The sequence below is a fragment of the Engystomops pustulosus genome, chromosome 3 (genome assembly GCF_040894005.1).
Source record: "Engystomops pustulosus chromosome 3, aEngPut4.maternal, whole genome shotgun sequence".
Taxonomy (NCBI): domain Eukaryota; kingdom Metazoa; phylum Chordata; class Amphibia; order Anura; family Leptodactylidae; genus Engystomops; species Engystomops pustulosus.
In genome coordinates, this window is record NC_092413.1 from 38,105,881 (window position 1) to 38,130,709 (window position 24,829).

Sequence of the window (24,829 nt, forward strand, 5' to 3'; positions counted from 1 at the left end):
CGGCAAAATTGACAACATCATGTGTCACTATGATGCTTGGAGCCCCATCCCCGCCACTGTGGTTGGTCTATGATATGCCAGCAATGCATGGTCCATGATTCATTGTGTGCCTCTTATCTTGGGGGTCTATGCAGATTTTTTAAAAGATTCTTTTTGCCCTGGAAATCAGATTGCAGTAGCCTAGTAAACAATGGGATTTCCCAGCTATCACGCACCCGCTGCGGAGTGCTTCTATAAGGCAATATACAGAACCACAGCATGTCTATTGCATTTCTCCTATGTCAGTGGAAGCAGAGAAATTCTCTGTAAATCTGTGGTGAATCGGCACGTCGCCAAGCCTCTACATTAGGAGTTTAATCTGTACAATATAAAATATATTACATAGAAATTTAGACTTTAAAGAGGATCTTTCACCACCTCCACCAAGTCCTTGCATCCACTAATATGTGCCGCTCACTGGTTCTGGCTCTGTAGTTTTTCCTTTGCTCTACTGTCCTCAAGCAGGGGGTGCCACACCATATTATCAGGTGCCTGGACTGTCTGCTCCAGAGTTATAGGGGACAGGGGGACGTGTGACATTGGAGGTAAGCAGCAGGGAGCGGGTGATCCAGGTGTGCAGGTTGCAGCCATGAAATGGTCCTACGTCGTCTGCAGCTGATAAACTTTGGGTCCTTTCTTCAGTAGATATCCCTGGTCATTCAGGGAGCTCACAAAACTTTCAAAGTCAGAAACCTGAAAAGAGAAGACAGTAGAAAAAATAGGTGATCCAGCAAAGCAGGTGGCGTCACCATTACCAGGTGTACTTCATAGAGAACATTTCATTTTACAATCTACATAAATAGTTAAGAACTCTCCAGAATTTGAGCTTTTTCTTGCTCTACACAGCTCTTACAGTGTTATCCCTGGCTACACACAAAGCACAGGGCCACCCAGAGGTCTCACAACATGCATATACCACAAGGTTACTCAAGTAAAGAACACAAAGGTATTTTAAACATGCAGGTGGGAGCGATCATGTCCCCCTACCTGTATCTGCAGCTCCCTCGCAATCTGCCGCAGTTGTTGATACTCGAATAGGTTATTGTAGGTTCTCTCCGCGATCCTGTTAAGAGCAGAAACAAACTTCTTGGCTTGTGATCGATTGCTCATCCCAGAGCCGTGCTGAGATCTGTTGAAATCCAATTTCCCAAACTCATCTGAATACGTTCCAAGTAGACTGCAAGAGATAAGACCAATATGACCGATGTAATGGCTAGAAACATGTAGGTTGGTAATAGGATGAAAAAATGAAATCCTAAATAAGAAAACATCAAAATGTCACAAACCTCACATATGCTAACTAGGAATCAAGTGTCTGGAGTTCAGCGGTCTAATATGGTGTTGTGTGAGAGCGTGTATAGGTTCAGTAATATCGGGAATCAGGAGGGCACCTCTGAAGTCTCTGCATTTCTGGTGCGAATGTAATGAGGGTGTAAGCCAATATTCGTGTGTGGCCTCTACTCATGGATTTTTTTCTCATTAAAGACATGATACTGAGATCAGAAAGGACGATACCAGTGGTGGTAGATGTTGCTTATATCCCGAGAATGCCATCGGACGATTCTCCTCTTCTACATTCAGGTAAGGGGGTTGTGAGGTGGAAGAGTGGTTGGCGTATGAATGCTTTTTGGTTGCGCTTGATTGAGATTAAGAAGATGAAAGCTAGATTTAGACAAATCGGGTGGGACCTGGAGGCAATAGCGGATTTTCATATAGGCGGTACCCAGCGCTGTCAACTTCCCAGGGGCCCACTTCCGCACATACCTGGGGCCCTATATAAAGATTGCTAGGTTTTAAAACACTATACTAACCTTACGGCGTCTTCTCTCAGCCTGTCTTCTTCTGGCCTGTGCGCACACACTATGATGTCGCAGGGTCCCAGCTGTGAGACGTCATAGTGTTGCGCACTGCAAGGGCAGGAAGAGGAGAATACAGAGCCGTGGGGAGAAGCATCCGGAGGCAAGTATAGCGTTTTCTTTTTTTCAAGGGGGCTCTGCTGTGGCCATTTCTGTAAAGGGAGGGGCTCTGCTGTGGCCATTTCTGTAAAGGGAGGGGCTCTGCTGTGGCCATTTCTGTAAAGGGAGGGGCTCTGCTGTGGCCATTTCTGTAAAGGGAGGGGCTCTGCTGTGGCCATTTCTGTAAAGGGAGGGGCTCTGCTGTGGCCATTTCTGTAAAGGGAGGGGCTCTGCTGTGGCCATTTCTGTAAAGAGAGGGGCTCTGCTGTGGCCATTTCTGTAAAGAGAGGGGCTCTGCTGTGGCCATTTCTGTAAAGGGATGGGCTCTGCTGTGGCCATTTCTGTAAAGGGAGGGGCTCTGCTGTGGCCATTTCTGTAAAGGGATGGGCTCTGCTGTGGCTATTTCTGTAAAGAGAGGGGCTCTGCTGTGGCCATTTCTGTAAAGGGAGGGGCTCTGCTGTGGCTATTTCTGTAAAGAGAGGGGCTCTGCTGTGGCCATTTCTGTAAAGGGATGGGCTCTGCTGTGGCTATTTCTGTAAAGAGAGGGGCTCTGCTGTGGCCATTTCTGTAAAGGGATGGGCTCTGCTGTGGCTATTTGTCGCTGGAGGGGCTGTTATGTGCACAGCACAGGGCCCATGGGACACAATCAGCCACTGCCTGCAAGCTAGAATGGTGAACGCTAAAGAACATCCCTATCGGTAGTAGAAAGCAGGAATGGGAGCCGGCGTGGGTAGAAGCACAGAAAAAACGTAATGCACATTTGATGGAACTAGCAGAAAATAAAACTAGGTTTTATGCTGAAAGGGAACAAACAGGAAGGTTATTGGCTAGGGTGGCGCAAGCCCAGAAAGAAAACTCATTTGTTCACCGATTGAAGGACTCAAGGGGACAATACAGCTAACATTTTATACGTTTTAATCTGGTGTTCATCCAATGCAGGACTCGGGGTACAATACATGTTGTTCAAGGTGATTATCTGAGGGTGCAGATACCATGCATAGGTTTTGGACATGTCCAGCATTAGGAGAGTTGTAGGATAAGACAATGTGATTGTTGCAGAAGGTGTTTGGAGTGAGGGTCCAGAAAGATCCAAAAATCTGTGTACTGGGCTGTGTTGTTTAGATATTCCCAGGGCTGAGCAGACTAAAATGTTCTATAAGGTGCGGAAGACCATTGCGAGACGATGGTTGGACGCTGAGCCACCAGGGATATACAAAATCAAAAGAAAGATGAATAACATCATCCAAATGGAGTTGGGAGTGCATGTTAAGCGGAGCGCAATTGAGAAACAGTGGCATAAGGGGTTGTAATGTCCGGGATTGGGGATGGAGACATTACTGAGATTATGAGAACTGTGTGGTGGACTGCTAGTGGAGGAAGGATTCAGATCACTTAGAGGGACAGTGATTATTGATATAATTCTAGGTAAGAAAGGGACAGCTGGACCGCAGGGGTAAAGGAGGTTTATTATGTGATGGCATACACTACATTACTGTAACTACTTGCTTTAATAAAAACTACCTGATTTAAAAAAAAAAAAAAAAAGTTAAATAGCATGGATTCCTGCCACCTCTATTGTAGCAATGTCTCAAATCTAGAGCTTACATGCAGATTGTGTTAATCAGCTTTCTGTCTGACAGCTGAGAGATAAAGGGATCCTGATAAAGAGTCTAATGACTTATAGGAAATCTACCATAAAAATCCATCATAATAAGCCAAGGACACTTACTCATAGATCCAGGCACTGTGACTGTAAATCTTCTTATATTTGTTATCCATGGCCTCCATCCATAGCATAAGTTTAAAAGTTGGTTTCAGAGGGAAGGAGGGCATGGATAACAAATATAAGAAGATTACCACAGTCACAGTGCCTGGATCTATGAGTAAGTGTCCCTGCTTTATTATGATGGATTTTGATGGTAGATTTCCTTTAAAAGAAAACCTGTCAGGTAACCTAACTGATATACAGCAGTACAACTATCCCTATATTGTTACTCTCCATGCCTGTAAAGTTTCACAGTCCATTCGTAAAGTTGACTCATCATCTGCTTTCTCTTCAGCAGAGTCAACTTGGATCAACTACCTAATTCACCTGTCCCTCAGGAATTCACTTCATTGAGCCACACACAGCCAAAGTCTCTCATTCCTGGGAAGAAGGAGTGAGGTTGCCAATTTCACTTCAGTGAGCCACACACAGCTAGCATCTATTTCATTCCTGAGGGGGGGGGGGGGGAGAAGGCTGAGCTGAGTTGGGCAGCTTGTCTATTAGGAGGTGCCACTGTGCTGGAAGAACATGAATATACTTAGATGTGAATCAACTTTGCAAACGGAATGTGGAACTTTACAGGCATAGAGAGGAATAATATAGGGAAAGTTGTACTGCTGTATAATAATAGATATGTGTAGTTAGTATGATGACAGGTTTCCTTGAACTCTATTCAGGCAGTCCCTGAATAGTCTAAGTATTGTTTAACCAGAGAGCTGGTAAATATGCTCTAAAAATGTAAATCTTGGCCTCCTTTCCTGTCTAATAAAAAGTCAGAGAAGCTGTTTTACTATATAAAGTATATTACAAAGTTTGCTATTATTACCTGCACTATTCATTTCTAACATAAAAATATAGAGCTTCAAAGATTTAGTAAGTAGCACTTTAAGTAACATTTTAATAAACCAATGACAAAAAATGCAGTTGCATAAATTGATTACCTGTATTTCATTATTTGCACAACATCTTCAGCATCTTCCTTGGTGGCCTGCTCTCTTAGTTCCAATCTTGCCCGGGCCTGGATAAAATATGGAAATGTTACTATTTCTAACAGTGAAAAATACTCCAAGGTTATATTTGGTATTAGGTTTTTTGTAAAGCGTAGCAAATACCAAATCTGTTACATGGTGCCAGGTATCTGTAAGGACGGCTGCCGTGATAGGATACTGTTACATAGGTATATGCTCCCATCACCTAGTCCCTAGTCCTATAAATACAATAATCCACTATAGTTCTGGTACCTCAGTTAGACGTATTAAGGACTCCAGTTGTCTGGTTGTTATAGGAGTACTGTCTATGCCCTGGTTCTGTTTCCTAAGCTCCAGGTAGAAGTTCTGGAGAACCTCAGCTGCCTCCAGGGACAATTTTGGCTGCACATACTGTCTGGCATAAGCAATGTATTTTCTTAACAGCTGGTGTGGAATGGCATCAATATGTTCCCCGGGACGGATCTGGAGGTAAAGCAAAGCAGATCTTTATTTATGTATTAATAACTTCTGTATATCATGTTATACCATTTTCTTACATATAATTTCAAGGAAGCCTACCATCAATATCAAGCATGATCCAAGCACCGTGACTGTGGTAATCTTCTTATATTTGTTATCTATGGTCTCCTTCCTTCTAAAGAGCCTGAAGGGCTCCTGGGGGTGTTACCAGACCCCCTGCGTGTTGTAGATTCACAGGCTGTTACACTGTGCAGAAGCAGGCCTCCTACTGTATGCTGAAACTTCCTCTGCTGTGCTGAGATTATATCAGGTAGAGGGAGGTGAGCAGAGGGGGAGATCTGTGAAGCTACAGCACGAGGGTCTGGTAACACCCCCTAGAGCTCTTCAGACTTCAGAATTTTAAAAGTTGATATTAGAAGGAAGGAGACGATGGGTAACAAATTTAAGACAATTACCACAGTCACGGTGCCTGGATCTATGAGTAAGTGTCCCTGGATTATCATGACTCTGATGATAGATTTCCTGTAAAGGTAAAAATGAGGGGTACCTTTAATCTATCTTTTAAAGGCCTGTCAGAACTCAGCTCTAGGACAGAGATGTTGGACTCCTGCGTATTGGCCCGCGTTACATTAGCACTACATATCACCCCCCTTGGCCCAGACCTCATGGCCATGACGTGTTCTGACAGCAAATGATCGTGGTCCTCATTCGGGGTGTCGAGCAGGATGAACACCAGGTCAAAGCGTGACAGTAAAGCGCTGCCCATTCTGGGAGGAGAAATGTATAAACCGTTAGCTGTATTTTGGAGACAGCACATACGTCATCCACATGCTGGGTTACAAATCTGCAGCATATCCATTGTCAAAGTGTGAAATTCTGCAAAATTTGACCAATACCAAACACAACGCCATTACGTCCTGGGCGGTGGAGAAGTGGTCACTTATGCTGGAACCAGGAGCGGGAGCAGAGAAAGTCCAATTTTTTTGGTTACACTTTTTTATTAAGAACATCAGAGAACATAGGACCAATCCAGAACCGGAACCAGTTTAGAACCACTGTTTCTAGGAAGGATGCTCCCACTCACCGACACATGTAATGGAATAAAAGATCACTTGACCAATCAAATAGGTCATTGCAACTTTTATGCAGCTCCATAAATTTGAGTTTAATGCAAAATACTTTAAGTTTGTAAAATAAGTTTTCCTGTGATGCCCCTGACCATGTAAAAGACTTGTTTTATTTCACTGCTGCGAAAAGCTTAACCTGTAGATGTCACTCTTGTCGGGTTTTTCTTGTACATGACGATTAAGGTTCTTGTGTAAATGGAGTCATAGGTTTATTCGAACTATACATCAAATAAATCCATATGGCTACAATTCTTTCTTGTAAGTAGAGACAGCAGTTGCCTTATACAGGCAGCTTAAGAACAAACCTACAGAACTTAAGAACAAACCCGGGGGGTTATGTACAAGATAGGTTCTGTAGGTTTGTTCTTAAGTTGAATTTGTATGCAAGTCGGAACTGTATATTATTAACCCCCCCAGAATTTTTTTTTTGTCTCTGTGACAATTGGATCTTTAAGAAAGTTGGGTTGTCATAAAAACCAGAATTAACAATCAAGCTTCATTACAGACACCTTTAATAACGGTAATAGCTGATTATTGTAGCCTACAGTAAATCACCAACATCCAGAGGACCGTTTGTAACTAGGGGTCATCTGTAAGTCAGGTGTTTTTAAGTACAGGACCGCCTGTACTGTGTTGGGGCTGCATCATATATCACTACGATACTCAGAGCCCCGTCCTTGATACTGTGGCCGGTCTGTGATGCAAGCACCGTCTCATGGTCTTCTGTATTAGCACCAAACTGTATTTTTATATATAGATACATTTCTACAAAGATTGTGGTAAAAGCCATGCCCCCCTCTTACACCAATTATTTAACCTATTCACTTACTTGAGGTTCTCAGACACAGTCTTGCCCTTGTTGTAGTGTCCCCCCACTGGGTTAGCGGCAGCGATTATAGATGTCCTGGCTGGTAAACTGCAGACTATTCCAGCTTTGGCAAGACTAATGCTCTGCTGCTCCATGGCTTCCAGTAAAGCTTGGTGCTGGTTACCCATCTTATCAAATTCATCGATTCCACATATACCTATATGTATACAACAGAAAAATGACTACATGGAGACAGGCGTGACCTGTACATACATTAATGACTCATGTATACAATCGTTTCCACAAAATGAACGAATACGTCATTTAACACAAACTTGTCATGGCCATTTGGGAAGTTCTTTATGGATTTGTGGTCTCGGCACCCAAAACGCACCTTATGTCATTTCTGTCCGCGGCCACAATAAAAAAGACAAACGCCTCTACTTAACTTGGTCTGGAGCTCTCGGCATCTGCATAGTCGTTCATTCAAGTCGGCGTGGTACACCCTGGCTGCTGTGGGCATGTGCCATAGATGACCCATGCACTAAGACGTGCCCAGGGTGTTCTACACCGATTTCAATTAAGCAAAACGCAGATACTAGGAGCACTAGAGAGGAGGCACATGCCTTTTTAGAACTCATCTGTAAGCGAGTTTGTTTTCTAGTGGTCATAGAATGATACGATTAATAACTATTTGGGACTCTAGCCACATGTCCATAAGGACCTGTAGTTGGTTTAGTGTCACAAATCACCCTGAAAGTGTCTCTTTAAATGAAACCTGGCATCAGGAGCTCTTTTTCTGGCTCCCCCATGTCCCCATAGAGAATTGTGTGCACAATGCCAAAGTTGGAAGAAAAGTTGGAAGTTTACCTTTCTCTCTGCAGAGCAGTGTCCTGTGTCCCTTAGGAGTGGCCAGTGAGAAGCAGTTAACCCCCTCCCCAACCCTCGGGAAACCGTTCCATAGTGCGTCTATTTCAAATTTTTAAAAAAACAACCATATCCCTCCTATTTGAAATGCATGACAGAGTGGTTTCGGGGGGTGGGGAGGGGGGATGACCGCTTCTCACTGGCCGCTCCCATGGTACATGGTACACTGCTCTTCTGAGAGAATAGTTAACTTTCATCTAACTTTTCTTTTTACTGGAAAAAGGCAGTTTTATTATGAAAGACACTTTGGCAATGTGCACACTATTCTCTATAGGGACATGGGAGAGGCAGAAAAAGGGCTCCTGATGACAGTTTCCCTTTAAATATAATTGAGTTCAATAATCTTTTAGCATGCACCTACCAGGAACAAAAAGTATGCAAACACTTACCGGATAAACATATGCTGCTACAACTTACCTTTGGCAAACGTCTGTTTGGTGTCTTGGTAAAGTAATTTTACCAAAAATACCACCTAAGCTACAGACCTGCCCAAGGATTAATAATATCACAGTGGAGAAGTAGATTTTATATTTTGCCTAATACCTTGATCTCCCAGAACAAGAGCTCCGGCTTCCAAACCAAAATCTCCTGTTGCACTGTCTCTGGATAAAGTTACAGTCAGTCCTGATGTTGTTGTAGTGTTTCCACATACATAAATGCCACGGGGTGCAACGTTACACACGGCCTACAGAGTACAAAGTCTTAGATTTATATTTGGGGATAGGACAATTTGAATTACATTGGATTATAAATCAGAGCATTCCCAACCAATGTGACCGTGCTGAGTCTACCATAGAGCGACACCAATAGCAATATTATAATATATAGGTAACAAAACTAGTGGAGAGCAGCTAACACATCTCCTTGTTATAGGTCTCCTCTTATAAAGGTGTATGAAGGATTCCTGTACCTGTAACATTTGGCTTTTTCCTAATCCAGGATCTCCCACTACAAGTATGTGAGGATCTCCTCGAATAGGGATTCTGTTTTTGTCATCCACGTATTTTTGGCAACCTCCAAATAAGGCAAGTAACAGGCCGGCTTTTACTACCTAAAGAAAGAAGAATAAAAATAATAACTGTATGAATTAAAGGAGAAGTCCAGTAGTGGAAAACATGGCTGCTTTCTCCCAGAAATAACTCCACACCTGGCAATGTGTGTGTGTTATTGTAACTAAGCCAATCATTTCTATAAAGCTGAGCTGCAATACCTGCACAAACCACGGTGAAGTGTGGTGCTGTTTTTAAAAGAAGGCAGTCCTTTTATTTTTTTCAATCTCTGGACCCCTTTAATGAGAGCCCCCAGGTCTGCCCTTAGTATATGCCCAGAGTAGTGCTCTGTAGAACTCTTCAAGCCCCCAGACGGACTAATACACAGTTGGAAAAAAAGCCAAATTAATTTTAAAAAAATAAAAAATAAAATTTTATGCTGTGAGCACCATAAATTAAAAATGTTAAAAAAAAAATGCATAGCTCTTTTTCTTCTGTCACTTGCTTTTGATAGAGATTTGCTTAGATCGTCTTACCTCGTGTCCATATATTGTGGGGCAAAGTGAGCTAAAATAAAGAGACAAATAAAACAATGTGATGTAAAGAAGTTTTATTTGAAACCAATTTTAAATTTAATTTTTTCCTACCAAGGCCATAGCCCTATCATTACATTTTCAAAAGCGGTCTAAATCCATTGATACATCTGGTACAAGTTCTATTGGACAGTTTTTTTGCAGATTACAGGGAACCTGTCAGCAAAAATTGCCCTAATGATCCACTTTGTTTTAAAGCACCTTCCAGTTCTTGTTCCTTTTAGTGTTGTGGCATTATCTAGAAAATTTTACTTTGAAGTGAGATGTACACTGGTGGTATAAAGTCAAGGAGTTGGAACATTTAGCACTGAAGTCAAGCTCTCCCTGCTTCATAATGTCCCCTTTGCTGTAATTGACGTCCCCCCATTCATGAAAGTAACCGTCACTCCTGAAGTCTGGTTTATGATGTCAAACACAGCAGAGGGAAATTTTGAAGGTGGAGAGAGCTTGACTTCAGCGCCAAACTCTCCACTTCTGAGACTTTATACAACAAGTTTACATCTCACTTCTAAATAGATTTTCTGGATGATGCCACCACACTGAGCCACAGAAAATAAATCTGGAGGGTGTTAATCTGCTTTACAACATACTGGGAATGGTTAGTCAATTTCTGGTGACGGGACCTTGTGGAAAGTGTTGTGGAAATGCTGCAGATTTTTTACTTGGGAGTAAAGTTCCTCAGTAAAACCTGCTTCTCAAAATCTACAATCTGGGTGCAGGTATGTAGCAAGGTTCACAATTGGATAATTTTACATGTGTGGCTCCTAATGTACTATCCACACTGTGCATTTTAAAGCTTTTTTTTATATGCAAGAAAAAAAAAAAAGATTTCCAAACCTTAGAGATCTTAGAGTCTCCTAAGTAAATAAAGATATAGGGGGATAAGCGTCTGAGAACAAAACTTTGGTTTCATAACAACCAATCAGAGCTCAGCTTTTGTTTTCACACGGCGGATTATAAAATGAAAGCTGAGCTCTGATTGGTTGCCATCAGCAACTACAACAGTTTTACCGCAAACACGTCTGATAAATCTCGGTGCACATGTAAGTCCAAATTACATACATGAAAATCCCTACTGCCACCAGGGAAGTGCTGGCATCATACCGAGACCTCTGCTGCCAATCACTGGTCTCAGCCTAGACCCTTGTATGCATGGAACGTAATCACAGGCCAGTGATTGGTTGTAAATGATCATCATCACATAAATGATGCATGTGATGCTAACACCATAAGACTGCTGCGGATGCTGGGGCACCAGTGCATATCATGAGTAGGGGGTGAATCTAAATTTCCTAAGCCCTAGTTCCCATTTACAGAGCCAGATACTGCCTCCCCTGTGTCACACAAGCCTTGCAGTCCAATTATGCGAGTCCAGGTCTGTCTAAATATAAATCATCAGTATACAGTCACATCCGCGGGGACGGAGGCTGAAGCCATTACACAGCTGAATGTTGCTTAGCAAAGCTTCTACTTATTAATTTTAATGAACACATAAATCATTAACATCAGTCAGAACAAAACTGCGGCAATATTAAAAAGAAAACTATCCTTCTTACTTGACTATTAATTTTAGGAGATTCTCCTGAGACTGGATCTCCTGAATAGCATAAAGGTCTTTTAAGGAGAAGTCCATTGAGGCTCCATGGCTGACGCCCTCCTCGGTGTCTTTGCCCTTGTGGCCTTTGCTGTTGCTGATGGAGTTTGCCTCGATGTATAACAGGAACATGCATTTATTATTTTTGTTTTTAAAGCCTCCTGTATAAAACATGAGAAAGAAACAAGAATGGAATTAAATAATCAGAGACATTTTTTATGGCTTTCTGATGCAGTTATTATTCTGAATCCCCAGGGGGCGCTACACTGCTGCCATGCCAATTGTATTGGAAGCCTTATTCAATGAGTTACTTTGTATTCTGTCAATGTTGGCTTGAAATAGACTTAAACAGGACCTGTCAACCAGATATTTGGCACTAGGAGCTGCTCACTACAGGAGAAAGAAGGAGCAGAAAAGAGACACAGAGACGCTGCTTTAATTAATGAAGTATATTAAAAAGTTTACTATTATCCCCAGTACTATTCATTTCAGAAAAACATTTCAAAAGTTTATTTGCGCTTTAAAACCTGATTTTTGTAATGGTGGTAACGGTATAGACAGTTACCATTCCTGCCGTGTGTAACATACAATTATATTCCCGATATAATTCTAGAGCATCTTTTCATAGATCTTCACATTGTGTTCTTCCTCGGTTATTCCTTTGGAAATGTGTTTAAATTGGTAAACTGACTTTTATATATTCCAAAGTCATCAAACCCCAAAAGTTTTAGTACTATAAGTTGTAGCACATACCGTCTTTAATATTAGACACTTTAACTATCCCAGTGATGGTCACCATATCTCCGGGGACACAGCTGTCTACTAAATCTTGGCTCAGTTCACATTCTACAGTTCTTGGGATCCTACCAGCTTCTCGCTGATCATCTGCCATCAACTCTTGGACTCTGTAAGACAAAATATATCTCTCAATAAAAAGCTTCATATCTTATATTAATTAGCCAAAACAAATTCTGATAATTAAAAGACAATCCCGAAATAACCCTAAGGGTGCATTCACACATTGCAGTTAAAACTGCATCTCACATGCTTTGCAATCAGTAGTGCAGTGGTTTTAGGTGTGGTTTCCAATTTAAAAGAGAATCTGCTATTGAAATTAACCCACCAAAAATAAATTGCCATTACCCCAACTTATATGCAACTCATATGATGGGAGTCCAATAAGGCCCTGCATATTCAGTGGTTACTGTATTGCCCCGCCTCCGTGTTCCTGAATGACAGGTCTCAGTGCTATGCTGCTTTGTGGTACATTGAGAAAAGGCTATGTTACATCATTGGGCACATAAAGTCATGTGGCCAGGATGATGTCATCTAAGGTCCTGTGACATATGCAATGTCTACCCCATGTATGCATCTGATCTCATGAAATCACAGACTTCTACTGATTGCAGATGTAACAGGACCTTAGAAGACATCACCCTAGTCACATGACATGAAGTGCTGAATACTTGTGTAGAGGCCTGGGAAATTGGAAGAAGTAGACGGGAGGGGCTGGCCTATGTAATGGTGAGGCATTACATAGAGAGGAGGAGAAATCAGTGGAGGTAAGAGTGAAAATTACATGTAATTAAGGAATGCGATTGATCTGTCTGAAGAAATGGGTTTTTAGGGCACATTTGAAACTTTGAGGGTGTTAGTCTTATTCGAGAGAATTGATGCAGCTCCTGGAGACATTCAGTGGGAGGATCGAATTAAAACAGAAAATAATCTTAGATGAAGAAATGTAAAACATGGGCTGGGCCATAGACTGAATCAGAGATGTGGGAGTGTGCAATACTGTGCAGAGCTGTGTGGATGAGGGCGATTTCTTTGAATTGAATTGGAAGGAAATGGGTAACAAGTGCAGTGACACAGAGTGGAGACAATAATTAATAAACAAAGTTGAAAGTACTTTGTTTGTATTGAACTAGTTGCATCTATATTAGATTATAGGGCCAGGAGGACATTGCCGTTATTATATCTCATATCCACCAGCAGTAAAGAACAGATCAAAATACAACCGACACAAAGAAGGTATTTCTAAAGCAATAAAAGCACAAAAAGCAATCTGCTAAAATACACATCCGTGCTGAAAATGAACTAAATGTAATGTTCTCAGCCATGAATAGAGAAAAGCACCTGGATGAATTGAACCGCGGCAGAGGAATACAAGCATGAGCCCTGAAATAATTATATATTCTCAATCGCTTTCATATGGAAATATCTGCTTTTTGGATTGAAGAAGCCGCTATTAATCTATTCTGAATTGGGATGAATAGGTGTTCTAGGACGTAGGATGTAACGTATGTACGTGCGATGGGTAACCGCTGCATTGTTCTGCTGCTTTTGTAAGTAACACTTTGATCTATGGAAGCTTTTGTCAAGAGAAGACGTGTTGGTTATCGAAAAACATACACAAAGCAGATGAAGGGCGGCTCGTGCAGCGCATCACTATCAGCTGCTACTTACCTGATCGTCTGCCAGTCCACAGTCACGGTGAGAGGAGAACCGCGGTTTGGTGTGAATGAACGTCCTCGGCATTCTGGGACTGGACACTGAAACACCAAATCATGGATAGAAATATTACTGATCGAGTCAGATACACAGCTGAAAATCTTGACAGATAAAGACCCACACACACATACTTTATAATAAATAAAATATATATATAATTTTGCATAATTTTTAATCCTTTTTTTCTTAAAAACAAGGGCATAAGAAGCTAAAAGACGAGCAGACTGTCAGAGAGGGCACACTAACATATGTCAGTGTACTCGGTATACAATCCTGCATCCTGGTGGTAGATGTTCTTTAAGGAATGTGTAATTGTAAAACTACACTTCCTTGGCTGCTTGGAACTGCAGGAAGAGTGAGGTGTGGACATAGAGAAATTATCTATGGAGGTCCTCCTGCTGACCCCACAATTCTTCCTATACATAAGGATACAATAACAGTCCCAATTTGCCCTCCTTCTTTCTAATGTGTTGTTGTCCTCAAGAGGCAGATACAGTTGTCAAAGAACCTGGGAGTAATAAGTTACTGCTTAAAGCACATATTGTAAACCAAGCACTGACATACCAGTGTGTTCCCCCTCCGACAGGATTCGCTCCTCTTTTAGCTTCTTAGGCCCTTGTTTTTAAGAAAAAAAGACTTTTAAAAAGCTTTAGAAATTATGCAAATGAATATGAGGGGCTCCAGGCTCCATTAACACCTATGGAGTTTAAGTTTTTTTTGGAAGAAACAGGACATAAGAAGCTAGAAGTAAAACAAATCCTGCCTATATATTTATCTAGATCTATATATATATATATATATATATATATATATATATATCTCTATAATCACACAATTTGACGTTTCGGTAAAAATATGACCTGCCTAAGAAACTGTACAAAAAAAACAAAATCAAAATACTAAGCAGTCAAAAACTAATAGTCATGTGAATCCATGATCTCCAAGTCTCAAAGTGATGTCTATTGTCCATTATAAACATACCACATCTTCTGGTTTTATGATTTCTCAATATATCATCTAGGGCGCTAGTGATCCCTATGATCTATGATCCTATGATCCCCAAGGAGTGACGTGTATCTCCATTGTATCACATTCTACACACAGGTACGAAAGTTCATTCTGTTCATAATTACACAATAATTTACCTTTGTTGGCAGTGTATACACATTGTATACACATAAATATAAATTCTACCTTAGTTGGCATGGTGTACTTTCCATCAGGCAGGGGCAGGCTCTGTACATCACCACACATGTGGCATACAAAGGCCATTTTAGTGCAGAGTGGTTTAATGTTACTGACTCTTACGACTGTGCCACGTAATGCGACATATTTCCCGTACAGATTGGCCCTTAGGTTTTTCAGTGCAGTCAGTGGATCATAGTTGAAAACTCTGTGAGAAAGGAGAGTGCATGTGCAGACAAAATTACAATTATTGTGTGTATATTTTATGTACTATTATTATATGAACAATTATTGTACAGTATGCATACTTTGGGCGAATTCACACAATCGTACATGGGACATATATAGGGCTACAAGCTTGTGGCTGTATATACGTCCCCCACAGACAGAAATAGGTGAACAGAGCGATACAGTGTCGCACACGTGCCGCACCGTAGTGCTCTGTACACAGGTAAAAGATACAAAATGTTCTATCTTTCCCAGTTTGTACGGCCATTCAGCCTACATCCCTATGGAGAGGGAAGGGGTCACCCCTCCTTCTCTATAGTTCGCCACCGTATGCGCGTCCGGCAGGCAAACATTTGTTCAAATTCACCCTGATACTGAGGATAACAAATACCTGGCATGTATGTATGGCACATTGACAATGGGAGCCTCCTCTAGTGGAAGGCCTTCCTGTTTCTGTAACTCAACTGCATGTCTCTCCAGGTCCTTGGTCAACACCTGAAAATAAAGTCAAAGAAATCAGACACAAAAGTGCTGGATTCAAAGCTTCTTTATCCATTATGATTAAAACCTGTCACAAGAAACTTGCATAATGATAACTCCTCCCATTAATTTAAAACTCAATTCATGTGAACCGTGTGAAAGGGGCCGGAGGAGTCCGACAAGGTTTTTTTCCCCTCTCCAGTTCAGTGCATGTGTATAGGGTAGTCACTAGCGGCAGCAGTCAATCAGACAAGAGTTCAGCCACAACTTTCTCATGTGTATGGCCAGTGTTACTGATCTGCTCACCTGATGGATCGCTAGCCCCATACAGTCCAGGATTTTCTCCGGCATATCCTTAAGTTCTGTGCTCAATGGAACAGAAGACATAATTTCGTTGTCCTGTAGAAGTTCCTTATAGTCAATCAGTATACTGCCTTTTCTTTCAATTTCATCCTGTGTCATATGAAATACAAAGGTATGTGATATGAAGTTACATAGACAGTAGGGACACAGCCAAAACAGTATGATATCGGATGTGATGGCAGAACTAATAACATACTGATAGGTTACACTGGATTGAACAGGTCAAGTATGTGTCCTCTTGTAGTATGGAAGTGTCAGGGCACATTCATTGTCTGTGAGAGTGACAGAGATATTCAAGCGCTGTGCTCTGCAATCTCAGACACCCATACAATGAATGAAGCGGAACGACATAGCCTAATTCTTCCTCTCCACCTATTAGTAAGAATGAGACCCCTATTCCTCAGATTGCTGGGGGTCCCTTACCTATATATGGCTATATCTTCTGTACCGTGGCACCTAGAAGTTCTGGCGTCCTTTCAAAGAGAAGAATATCACATTTAACATGCTGCTTGTAGGAAATATCCACTGTTAAAGTTACATTCTGGGTTTCATTTTCATATAAAGCTCCCACATCTGTCTTTAACAGTGGATATCTATGTGTCTGTGGCAGCTAGAAACATTCTTGTGTGATAGTAAAGGGGAGATTCTCCTCTCTAATATTACACCAGACACTTGTTCCAGGGTTTAGAAAATATTGCTGTTTGAAGTGTGGCCGCATCCAGCCTGTCAGCTGGAAACAGCATGGAGGAGGAGGGAGCTGCAGGGAAGAAGGAGCAGATGCAATGTGCTACAAGTAGGTACATGGACGTAAGAAGCAAATGAATGGAAAATGTCATTGCTAGATATTGGAGAAATGATTCTAAAGGCAATAGAGATACAAGAAATTCAGAATGGAATTCAGGGTTATGCTGATGTACTAGAAAATGATTGACCCAATAGCTACTTTCTGGATAATAATTGTTAGAAGACAACAAAGCAGATAAAACAGTATTAGCCATCAGCTTTTATATATGGTGAATCTTTGTAGCAACATCACTGCTACAGGCCTCTCTAAAAATAAAATAAATCCTGTTGTGTTTTCTAGTATTGTACCATGTCAGCCAAGGGCTGTGTCTGAGAATTTATTTTATTCCCACTTAAAGGGAACCTGTCGGGGCTCTTTGAGACACTAAACCGCCCAAAGGTCCTTCTGAAGTAATAAACACCATTTCTGTCTAGGTGTAAATTTTAAAAACCTTTATACTTTCCGTGGGCCACGACATTTGGTGAAGTCTGCAAAGTACCTCAGGGTTCACTGCATACTCATCTATGTGTCCTGTCCTATGAGCAAAGCAATGATCACGAGCCTGTCACACTGATACATAGTATATGTCTTTGCCATTCAGATCTGGGTACAGGATTCAAATCCCACTACAATATAAAAAATGTGGGAACCATAAACCTTGCGTTTCTTACCTTGTCGTACAACTCAATGTGTTTTGTAAAGAACTTTTCAAAGGCCTGAACCTTCAGCACAAATGGGGAATTGTCACTGTAAACTGATCAGAATAGAAATGTTAACACAGTAATCAGATAAATAGTAGGTTCACAATATATGATATATTTTTCTAAAGGTTACATGGAAAACTTAACAAAACAAACATCATCTGTGCAAAAACAATGAGAATGGAAACTTCAAAATAAAACTAATAATATCTCTCCGGCATCTACTTAAAGGTAATCTGCCACCAGGATCAAGGATTGTCAACCCAGCACATCTACAGGCTGGTGTTTGCCCCCTACAGCAGGATCTGCTCTTATTTTAGATTGGTATGCCCTTTTTTCATCCAAAAAAGACTAACAATAATGCGGACTGTCAGACTGGTGCCCAACCTCCAGGGTTTCGGGCGTGCTCTTCTGTTTAGGCAGGCCTATGGCACTCACTCGACTCTATCTTTGCTAACACAGTCAGTGTCCTCCTCCAGTCTGTTATCCGGCAAACACCAGATATATACCAAGCCCCAGCTTCTCTGCAGTCCCACTGGCTTTGTATGCAAAGCATCTTTAATGAATTATCTTATTTTGTTCCCCTATAAAGAATGGCTGGACCATTATACAAGCTCTTATACCTCTTGTGTCACCCCCTCATCCTCATAGACTGTAAGCTCTTGTGTCACCCCCTCATGTGTTTTGAAAACACACAAGCATACGTAGCTAAAAGAGCAGACAATGTCACACGGGGCACACACCAGTATGTCAGTGTGCAAGGATGTGGCGCGGTGGGACACATTTTCTGATCTGTGCTGCCAAAATGCAAAAGATAGAGCAGATCCTATTTCTGACGGGCTTCCCGAGTGCTCACCCCTGCCCTCTCCAGCTTGCTGCTCTCGTTTCCTCACACACATGTGTGATATGGAGGCAATAGAAGAGGTAAAGGGCTATTCCCATTCCGGCCATTGATGCTGTTGCTCCAAGAAACTTGCTCTGGACGATACCTGGAGTCACTGAACTCAACTCTACACATCAGGTGCGGTCCGGGAAATCCTACAACCTAACCTGTGGCTGTATCCTATCCTAAGACCAATCCAATCCTAATACAAATCCACAGGACAAAGTGAAATCCTCCTATTGAAAATGGATTATACAACTGAAAGCGAGATCATGGTGTATAGGTGGCGTTTTTAATGTCACCATGGTTCTTTCATTGAGGGAAGATCAGAGACAATGCTCCATTCAGTCTTATCAGCTCATGTGTATTCAGCTGTACAGAGCGCACTTAAGCCTCAATACACACAGGTGGCCTGTAATACAGGGGGGGCGCCGTGGTTAATGGAATCTATTCCTGCCAGAAAGGCGTTAGACAGTAACACCAAGATCCAGCAGATATATAATACAGAGTGAAATGGTGTCACTGACTCCTGACACCAGTAATCACGAGCGCGAGATGAGAAACACTCAACTATAAAGAGGATCCGATGAAATACAGAACAGAGGATGATTACAGCACAAGACGATAGAATTGGATCAGTGACAATCTCCTCTGTACTGGACACTGTACCTTCAGAGAAGTAAAGCTTCCACCCTTTGTACGGCACATACTTGTCCAGGGTCGTCTGGGTTAATCGAGGCCTGGCAGGGACACTGGAATCAGCTTAAAAAAAAAAAAAGGAAGTTACTATTTTCTTTAAAAAAATTCTAGAATTTTAAAGAGAACCATCGCCAGATTTTTACCCAGTTAAACTAACTACCCCCTAAGGAAGGGTATGAAATGTCCTTTCTAGAATCCCATATTTTATGTGAAATCTCCCCATTTACCTACAAATAACCTCAGTTTTCCAACGTCATGTGCAAATGAGCACAGAAGAGTCATATTTTGCCTTAGAAGAGTCAGGTTTAGTGCAGGGGACTAATCACTTTCACGTCTCCATCTTTCTATAGTACCTAGAACCAGGATGTCATATTAAAAATTGGAATCACATCTTTACGATCGCATCAGGCTTGTGGTTCTGAGATCTATACAATCATAAATGAAGACAGATGAAGATATAGGTTCTTTATCTGCATCTGACATTTCCAACTATGTTTTAACTGCCTGGATCTCCGGTTCTGTTGCACATAGATAAAAAAAAAAAGTTATGGCTGGTGGAAGGAAAGGTTTGAAAAATGCAATCACAAAAAAAACCCTTTAAATAGAGTGAGTAAGAGGCTACAATTATTGCAGAAGAACATCAAATGAGCTACAGAAGTAGGAGAGAAAATAAGACATTGCATGTGATGAGACAACGCTGCACGCTAGGTGGGACAGCTGCCAAGGATGCCATCCAATGCCCAGCAATTGTTCGGGACAATTTCTCTATAACATCCCTGCTAAAACCTGAATATACGTAAAGGAAATCTACTATATGCATTTATGCATTGTGATGCAGAAACATATCTTGTTTAACCCCTGAACTGAGTGGCTTTGGCACTCCTGTGGCTGCCCCAGCGCTTCTCCTCTTACCCCAATTATGCACTGCTCCAGCCTTGTCCTGCTGAGAATACTTAATCACTGTGCTGTTCCTGACAGGCAGAAGTTATCAATGGCTGCACCATCCCCCAGCTGCTGTCATCCAGCTCAGGTTGATTAGTCCTGTCTGGTCAGTTCAGAAAGCGCAGTGTAATATGTTTATCAGTCCACACCCAGCTTTCCCAAGGTCCTGAATTTAAAAAAAGTTGAGCAAAACCACTCGGTTCAGGGACTAAAATATAGATGAAACCACATGTTGGGGCCAGGAGAAGCACATTTGTCTGGGCACCATGCAGTTAAGTAGTGGAGTGATAAAGGATCCTTATCATCAAATTCAAGCATGATACACCAGGAAAACTTACTCATAGATCCAGGAACCGTGACTGTGGTAATCTTCTTATATTTGTTATCTATGGTCTCATTCCTGCTTCATAGGCTGTTACACTTTGTAGGAGCACTTTGCCCCCTCTCAATGTGTGAGATTACAGCAAGCAGAGGGAGGGGGTTAATGCCGAGGGAGGAGGCTAGAGATTGGCAGAACCTGAGACACATTGTTTAATCCCCCCAGTATTTTGGGTATTGTACAGATGACACCCACATGAGCTGAAATATATTTATAATCTGGATGTTTAACCCCTTCCCGCTGCAGCCCTTTTTCCTTTTTGCGTGTTCATTTTTCACTCCCCACATTCAAAAATCTGTAACTTTTTTATTTTTTCATGTACAGAGCTGTGTGATGGCTTATTCTCTGCATAACCAATTACACTTCAAAGTGGTGGTATTTAATATTCCATTCCGTGTACTGGGAAGCGGGAAAAAAATTCCAAATGCAGTGAAAATAGTGAAAAAACACATTTGTGCCGTATTCTTGTGGGCTTGGATTTTACGGATTTCACTGTACGCTCCAAATGACATGTCTACTTTATTCTTTGGGTCGATACGATTATGGGGATACCAAATTTGTATAGGTTTTATAATGTTTTCATACATTTAAAAAAATTAAAACCTCCTGTACAAAATTTTTTGGGGGAATTTTGCCATCTTCTGGCGCTAATAACTTTTTCATACTTTGGTGTATGGAGCTGTGGGTGGTGTCGTTTTTTGCGGATTTTGATGACGTTTACAATGTTATCATTTTTAGGACTGTACGACCTTTTGATCACTTTTTATAGAAATTTTTTTTTAAATGGCAAAAAAGTGCCATTTTCGACTTTGGGCGCTATTTTCCGTTACGGGGTTAAACGCAGTGAAAAACCGTTATCATATTTTGATAGATCGGGCATTTTCGGAAGCGACGATACCTAATGTGTTTATGATTTTACTGTTTATTTATATTTATATCAGTTCTAGGGAACGGGGGGGTGATTTGAATTTTTAGGTTTTTTTATTATAATTTTTTTTTTTTACTTTTTTTTTTTACTATTTTTTAGACTCCCTAGGGTACTTTAACCCTAGGGTGTCTGTACGATCCTATCATATACTGCCATACAGTATGGCATTATATGTGTATTTTACTACTGATAGCACACTGATAGCACATTGTAATGAATGGGTTAACCCAAAGTAGCTTCAGGTCTTCGTGAGACCCGAAGCTACCATGGCGACGGATCGCCGCTCCCCGATGACGTCACGGGGAGCGACGATCCTCAGAAAGATGGCGGCTCCCACGCCATCTTTTTGAAGCCGCCAGCACCTTTGCCGGCAGTGGTCTGCAGGAAAACACCCGCAATCGGTGCCGGCACCGATCGCGGGTGTTACCTGTAAGCCTTTACTGCAATATGCTTGTAGCCACACTTAGAGCACTGAAGTGAGAGATCTCTTCACTGAACACAGCACAGTCTCTTCCCTCAGTCACTGCTTTAGCACGCTTCTGGTTAGTTATTACAGCAGAGGGGAGGGGCTTGGGAACAGTTTGAATGTAAAGATCAAAGAGCAAAGCAGTTGTGAGGAAACTCTTCCAGTGCTCCAAGTCCATCTACAATCCTGGAATATAAATTCAGATTTCACAGTCCTGCTGCTACTAACAACACACACAAAAGGTATGGTTATACAGATATCCAGGGCCAATACTGTGTCCAACACTGTCGGCAGATTTTGTAATCAGCTCCCACATTTGAAGAACTCCCATTATTGGTCCTTTAAGATGCAGTGAATAATGGCCTCTCATGAGACTACGATCCTATACAGAAAACATGACAGTACAGTCTGGGACAATAGTGCCATGGAGAGACAGTAGATGACTGTTGTTATGAATACTGCTCCCTGCACAGCTGTGTGAAACTGACATAACAAATTGCAAATATCTTGGCATTTTAGACAGAAACCATGCAAGTATTACTATTCCATAAGGTTTGACCTACTTGATAGACTGCCAGGGTTCTTGTTCCAGTTTCCACTTTGGCCCCTTCCGTTGCCTCTTTGCCTCCAGGGACGTCCTCTCCATCCTCCTGAGTAATGATTTGCTCCTCCACCACCTCTCCATCCTCCCGATCCACCTCTCCAACCCTGACTCATTCCATCACCTCCTGTAGGATTCTTACTAAACTGCTCATTTGTAGAAAAAAACAGAAAAGCAAAAACCAATGTTTATGTTTCTTACTACATAAAGAAATGTAACAGGCATTATCAGGGCCAGCTCCAGGTTTCTAGTAGACCCCTAGATGACAGAGTCTCGGTGGGCCCCTTGGCTGTGAACTCATGTAGCTGCATTAAAAATGCATAAGTGAATGAGTTAATATACAGCTTCTCCATGAAAGTGAATATTTCTAACCTGCAATACCAACAACCGCCACTTATATGGTGCTATGTTAAAGTTGTCTCTGAAGGGTGAAAAACATGGCAGCATTCCTCCAAATACAGCTCCTCTCCTGACCACGGGTGGTGTGTGGTATTGCAGTTAAGCTCGATTCATTTCTATAAGGTCTTTAATACAAAATTGGTGGAGAAGGTCTGACCCTCCAGCATTTGCGATTATTTAACATTTTTTGTGAGCTCCACGTCATAGGGGATGTGGAGGTGCATGAAGCGGTGGAGCAAACATTCAGAAGTGAAAATTTGTAGGCTGTCGCATAATTCTATCCCAGCTAGGACCTGCCTTTCAGTATTCATAATGAGCAATTTTTCCTGCGTGAAGAATTTCTTACTTATAGACTTAAAGTATCAGCTGCAGTTACAGTAAAGGAAATCTACTATCAAATCCAGGCCTAATAAACCAGGGACACTTACTCATAGATCCAGGCACTATGACTGAGGTAATCTGCTTATATTTGTTACAAGTATGCTAATGAGCCTGAAAGGCTTTGGGAGGCATTATCAGAGAGACTCTGTGCTGTAGATTCACAGGCTGATACACGGTCTCCCCTCCCTGCAACAAAAGACATTATAGCACACATTGGGAGGGGTAGTTTGCAGCATGGAGGGGCTGTGGTAATGCCCCTTAGTGTGTATTCGCATAATTTTAAAAGTTGATTTTAGAAGGGTTGTCAGTCTCGTAACTGCTGTGGTCGGTCACAGAAGAAGAACTTGTAACATCACAAGTGCTGCTTCTGTGATTCGTATACAGTGCCAGTCACGCGTACACAGGACCCGTATCCGGCGCCAGTCACGCGTACACAGGACCCGTATCCGGCGCCAGTCACGCGTACACAGGACCCGTATCCGGCGCCAGTCACGCGTACACAGGACCCGTATCCGGCGCCAGTCACGCGTACACAGGACCCGTATCCGGCGCCAGTCACGCGTACACAGGACCCGTATCCGGCGCCAGTCACGCGTACACAGGACCCGTATCCGGCGCCAGTCACGCGTACACAGGACCCGTATCCGGCGCCAGTCACGCGTACACAGGACCCGTATCCGGCGCCAGTCACGCGTACACAGGACCCGTATCCGGCGCCAGTCACGCGTACACAGGACCCGTATCCGGCGCCAGTCACGCGTACACAGGACCCGTATCCGGCGCCAGTCACGCGTACACAGGACCCGTATCCGGCGCCAGTCACGCGTACACAGGACCCGTATCCGGCGCCAGTCACGCGTACACAGGACCCGTATCCGGCGCCAGTCACGCGTACACAGGACCCGTATCCGGCGCCAGTCACATGACCCTATACAGTGGTGGTCATACATCCTGTATATACAGTGCCAGTGTCCCCATGCTGTACTCCCATACAATGCAGGGTATTGTAACCCCCTTGATATAAGCAAAGAACACCTCACCCATAGACACACAACTTATCACACATTACCTACCAACTTATCCAGTTCTAGTTTAGCGCCCTCGTTGCGTCACTTCCGAGAGCTGTCTTGGTCGCCATGGTAACACGCCTTCCCCTTAGTCCCCATTTTCATTTGCCTCGGTCATTACAATGGTCATTATCGTATTCCTGTGCAATTTCTGGTGTTAATTCTCAGTAATTTATCATTATGCCGATCGATCGCATCGGTTATCCCCTGTCCCCCCTGCTCGGGGAGCATCTGCGTGTGCTCGATGAGTTCTGAAATCTACTCCTCTGGTCTGGCTCTCGTGAGACCCCGGAAGTATTGTGCGTGTCACACGTGGGTTGTGAGCTCCTGCAGAAGGGATGGCGGAACCGGGACCAGGCTGCGGGCAGCTGATCAGTGAAGGGGATTACGTGGTGCTCAAGAGGGAGGACGTCTTCAAAGCGGTCCAAGTGCAGAGGAGGAAGTGAGTGACTACTACACCATGTGCTGTAACTACCCTGATAATCGTCCTTAGAGGGAGTATGTAGAGCTGTGTTCACACTTCCATTATTAAATCCTATTGTAGTTTACAATAGCAGTGTTACTGGGATCTGTGATAGACTTTGTCA

General features: G+C 42.4%; 2 protein-coding genes across 2 annotated transcripts in view; one reads left to right on the forward strand and one right to left on the reverse strand.

The window, feature by feature from the left end:
- Positions 1-341: 341 nt before the first annotated feature.
- On the reverse strand, positions 342-24,524 carry MCM8 (minichromosome maintenance 8 homologous recombination repair factor). The gene is made up of 19 exons (XM_072140503.1): positions 24,249-24,524; positions 22,358-22,541; positions 19,050-19,142; positions 17,468-17,550; positions 15,956-16,102; positions 15,561-15,664; positions 14,951-15,149; positions 13,712-13,797; positions 11,999-12,150; positions 11,208-11,406; positions 9,595-9,625; positions 8,980-9,120; positions 8,613-8,754; positions 7,164-7,359; positions 5,755-5,974; positions 5,001-5,210; positions 4,701-4,777; positions 1,027-1,216; positions 342-732 (listed from the first exon to the last, which is right to left on the reverse strand). Exons 2-19 carry the CDS (start codon positions 22,509-22,511, stop codon positions 640-642), a joined length of 2,517 nt encoding a protein of 838 aa, XP_071996604.1. The 5' UTR covers positions 22,512-22,541; positions 24,249-24,524; the 3' UTR covers positions 342-639.
- Positions 24,380-24,829, forward strand: part of TRMT6 (tRNA methyltransferase 6 non-catalytic subunit) — a 41,675-nt gene continuing 41,225 nt past the window's right edge. Inside the window, exon 1 of the mRNA XM_072140504.1 lies at positions 24,380-24,684. Coding sequence (XP_071996605.1) covers positions 24,581-24,684 — 104 coding nt within the window. The 5' untranslated portion in view covers positions 24,380-24,580. The remainder of the gene's footprint in view (positions 24,685-24,829) is intronic.

What these genes read in the sequence shown, in the direction of transcription:
- MCM8 (XM_072140503.1), bottom strand. Translation starts at nt 22,511, where the DNA reads ATGAGTCAGGGTTGGAGAGGTGGATCGGGAGGATGGAGAGGTGGTGGA. An exon ending in GAACCCTGGCAGTCTATCAA is followed by an intron (nt 19,143 to 22,357) that starts GTAGGTCAAACC and finishes TTTTTTTTTAAG; the next exon opens with CTGATTCCAGTGTCCCTGCC. An exon ending in ACTGTGTCTGAGAACCTCAA is followed by an intron (nt 5,975 to 7,163) that starts GTAAGTGAATAG and finishes TTCTCCTCCCAG; the next exon opens with AATGGGCAGCGCTTTACTGT.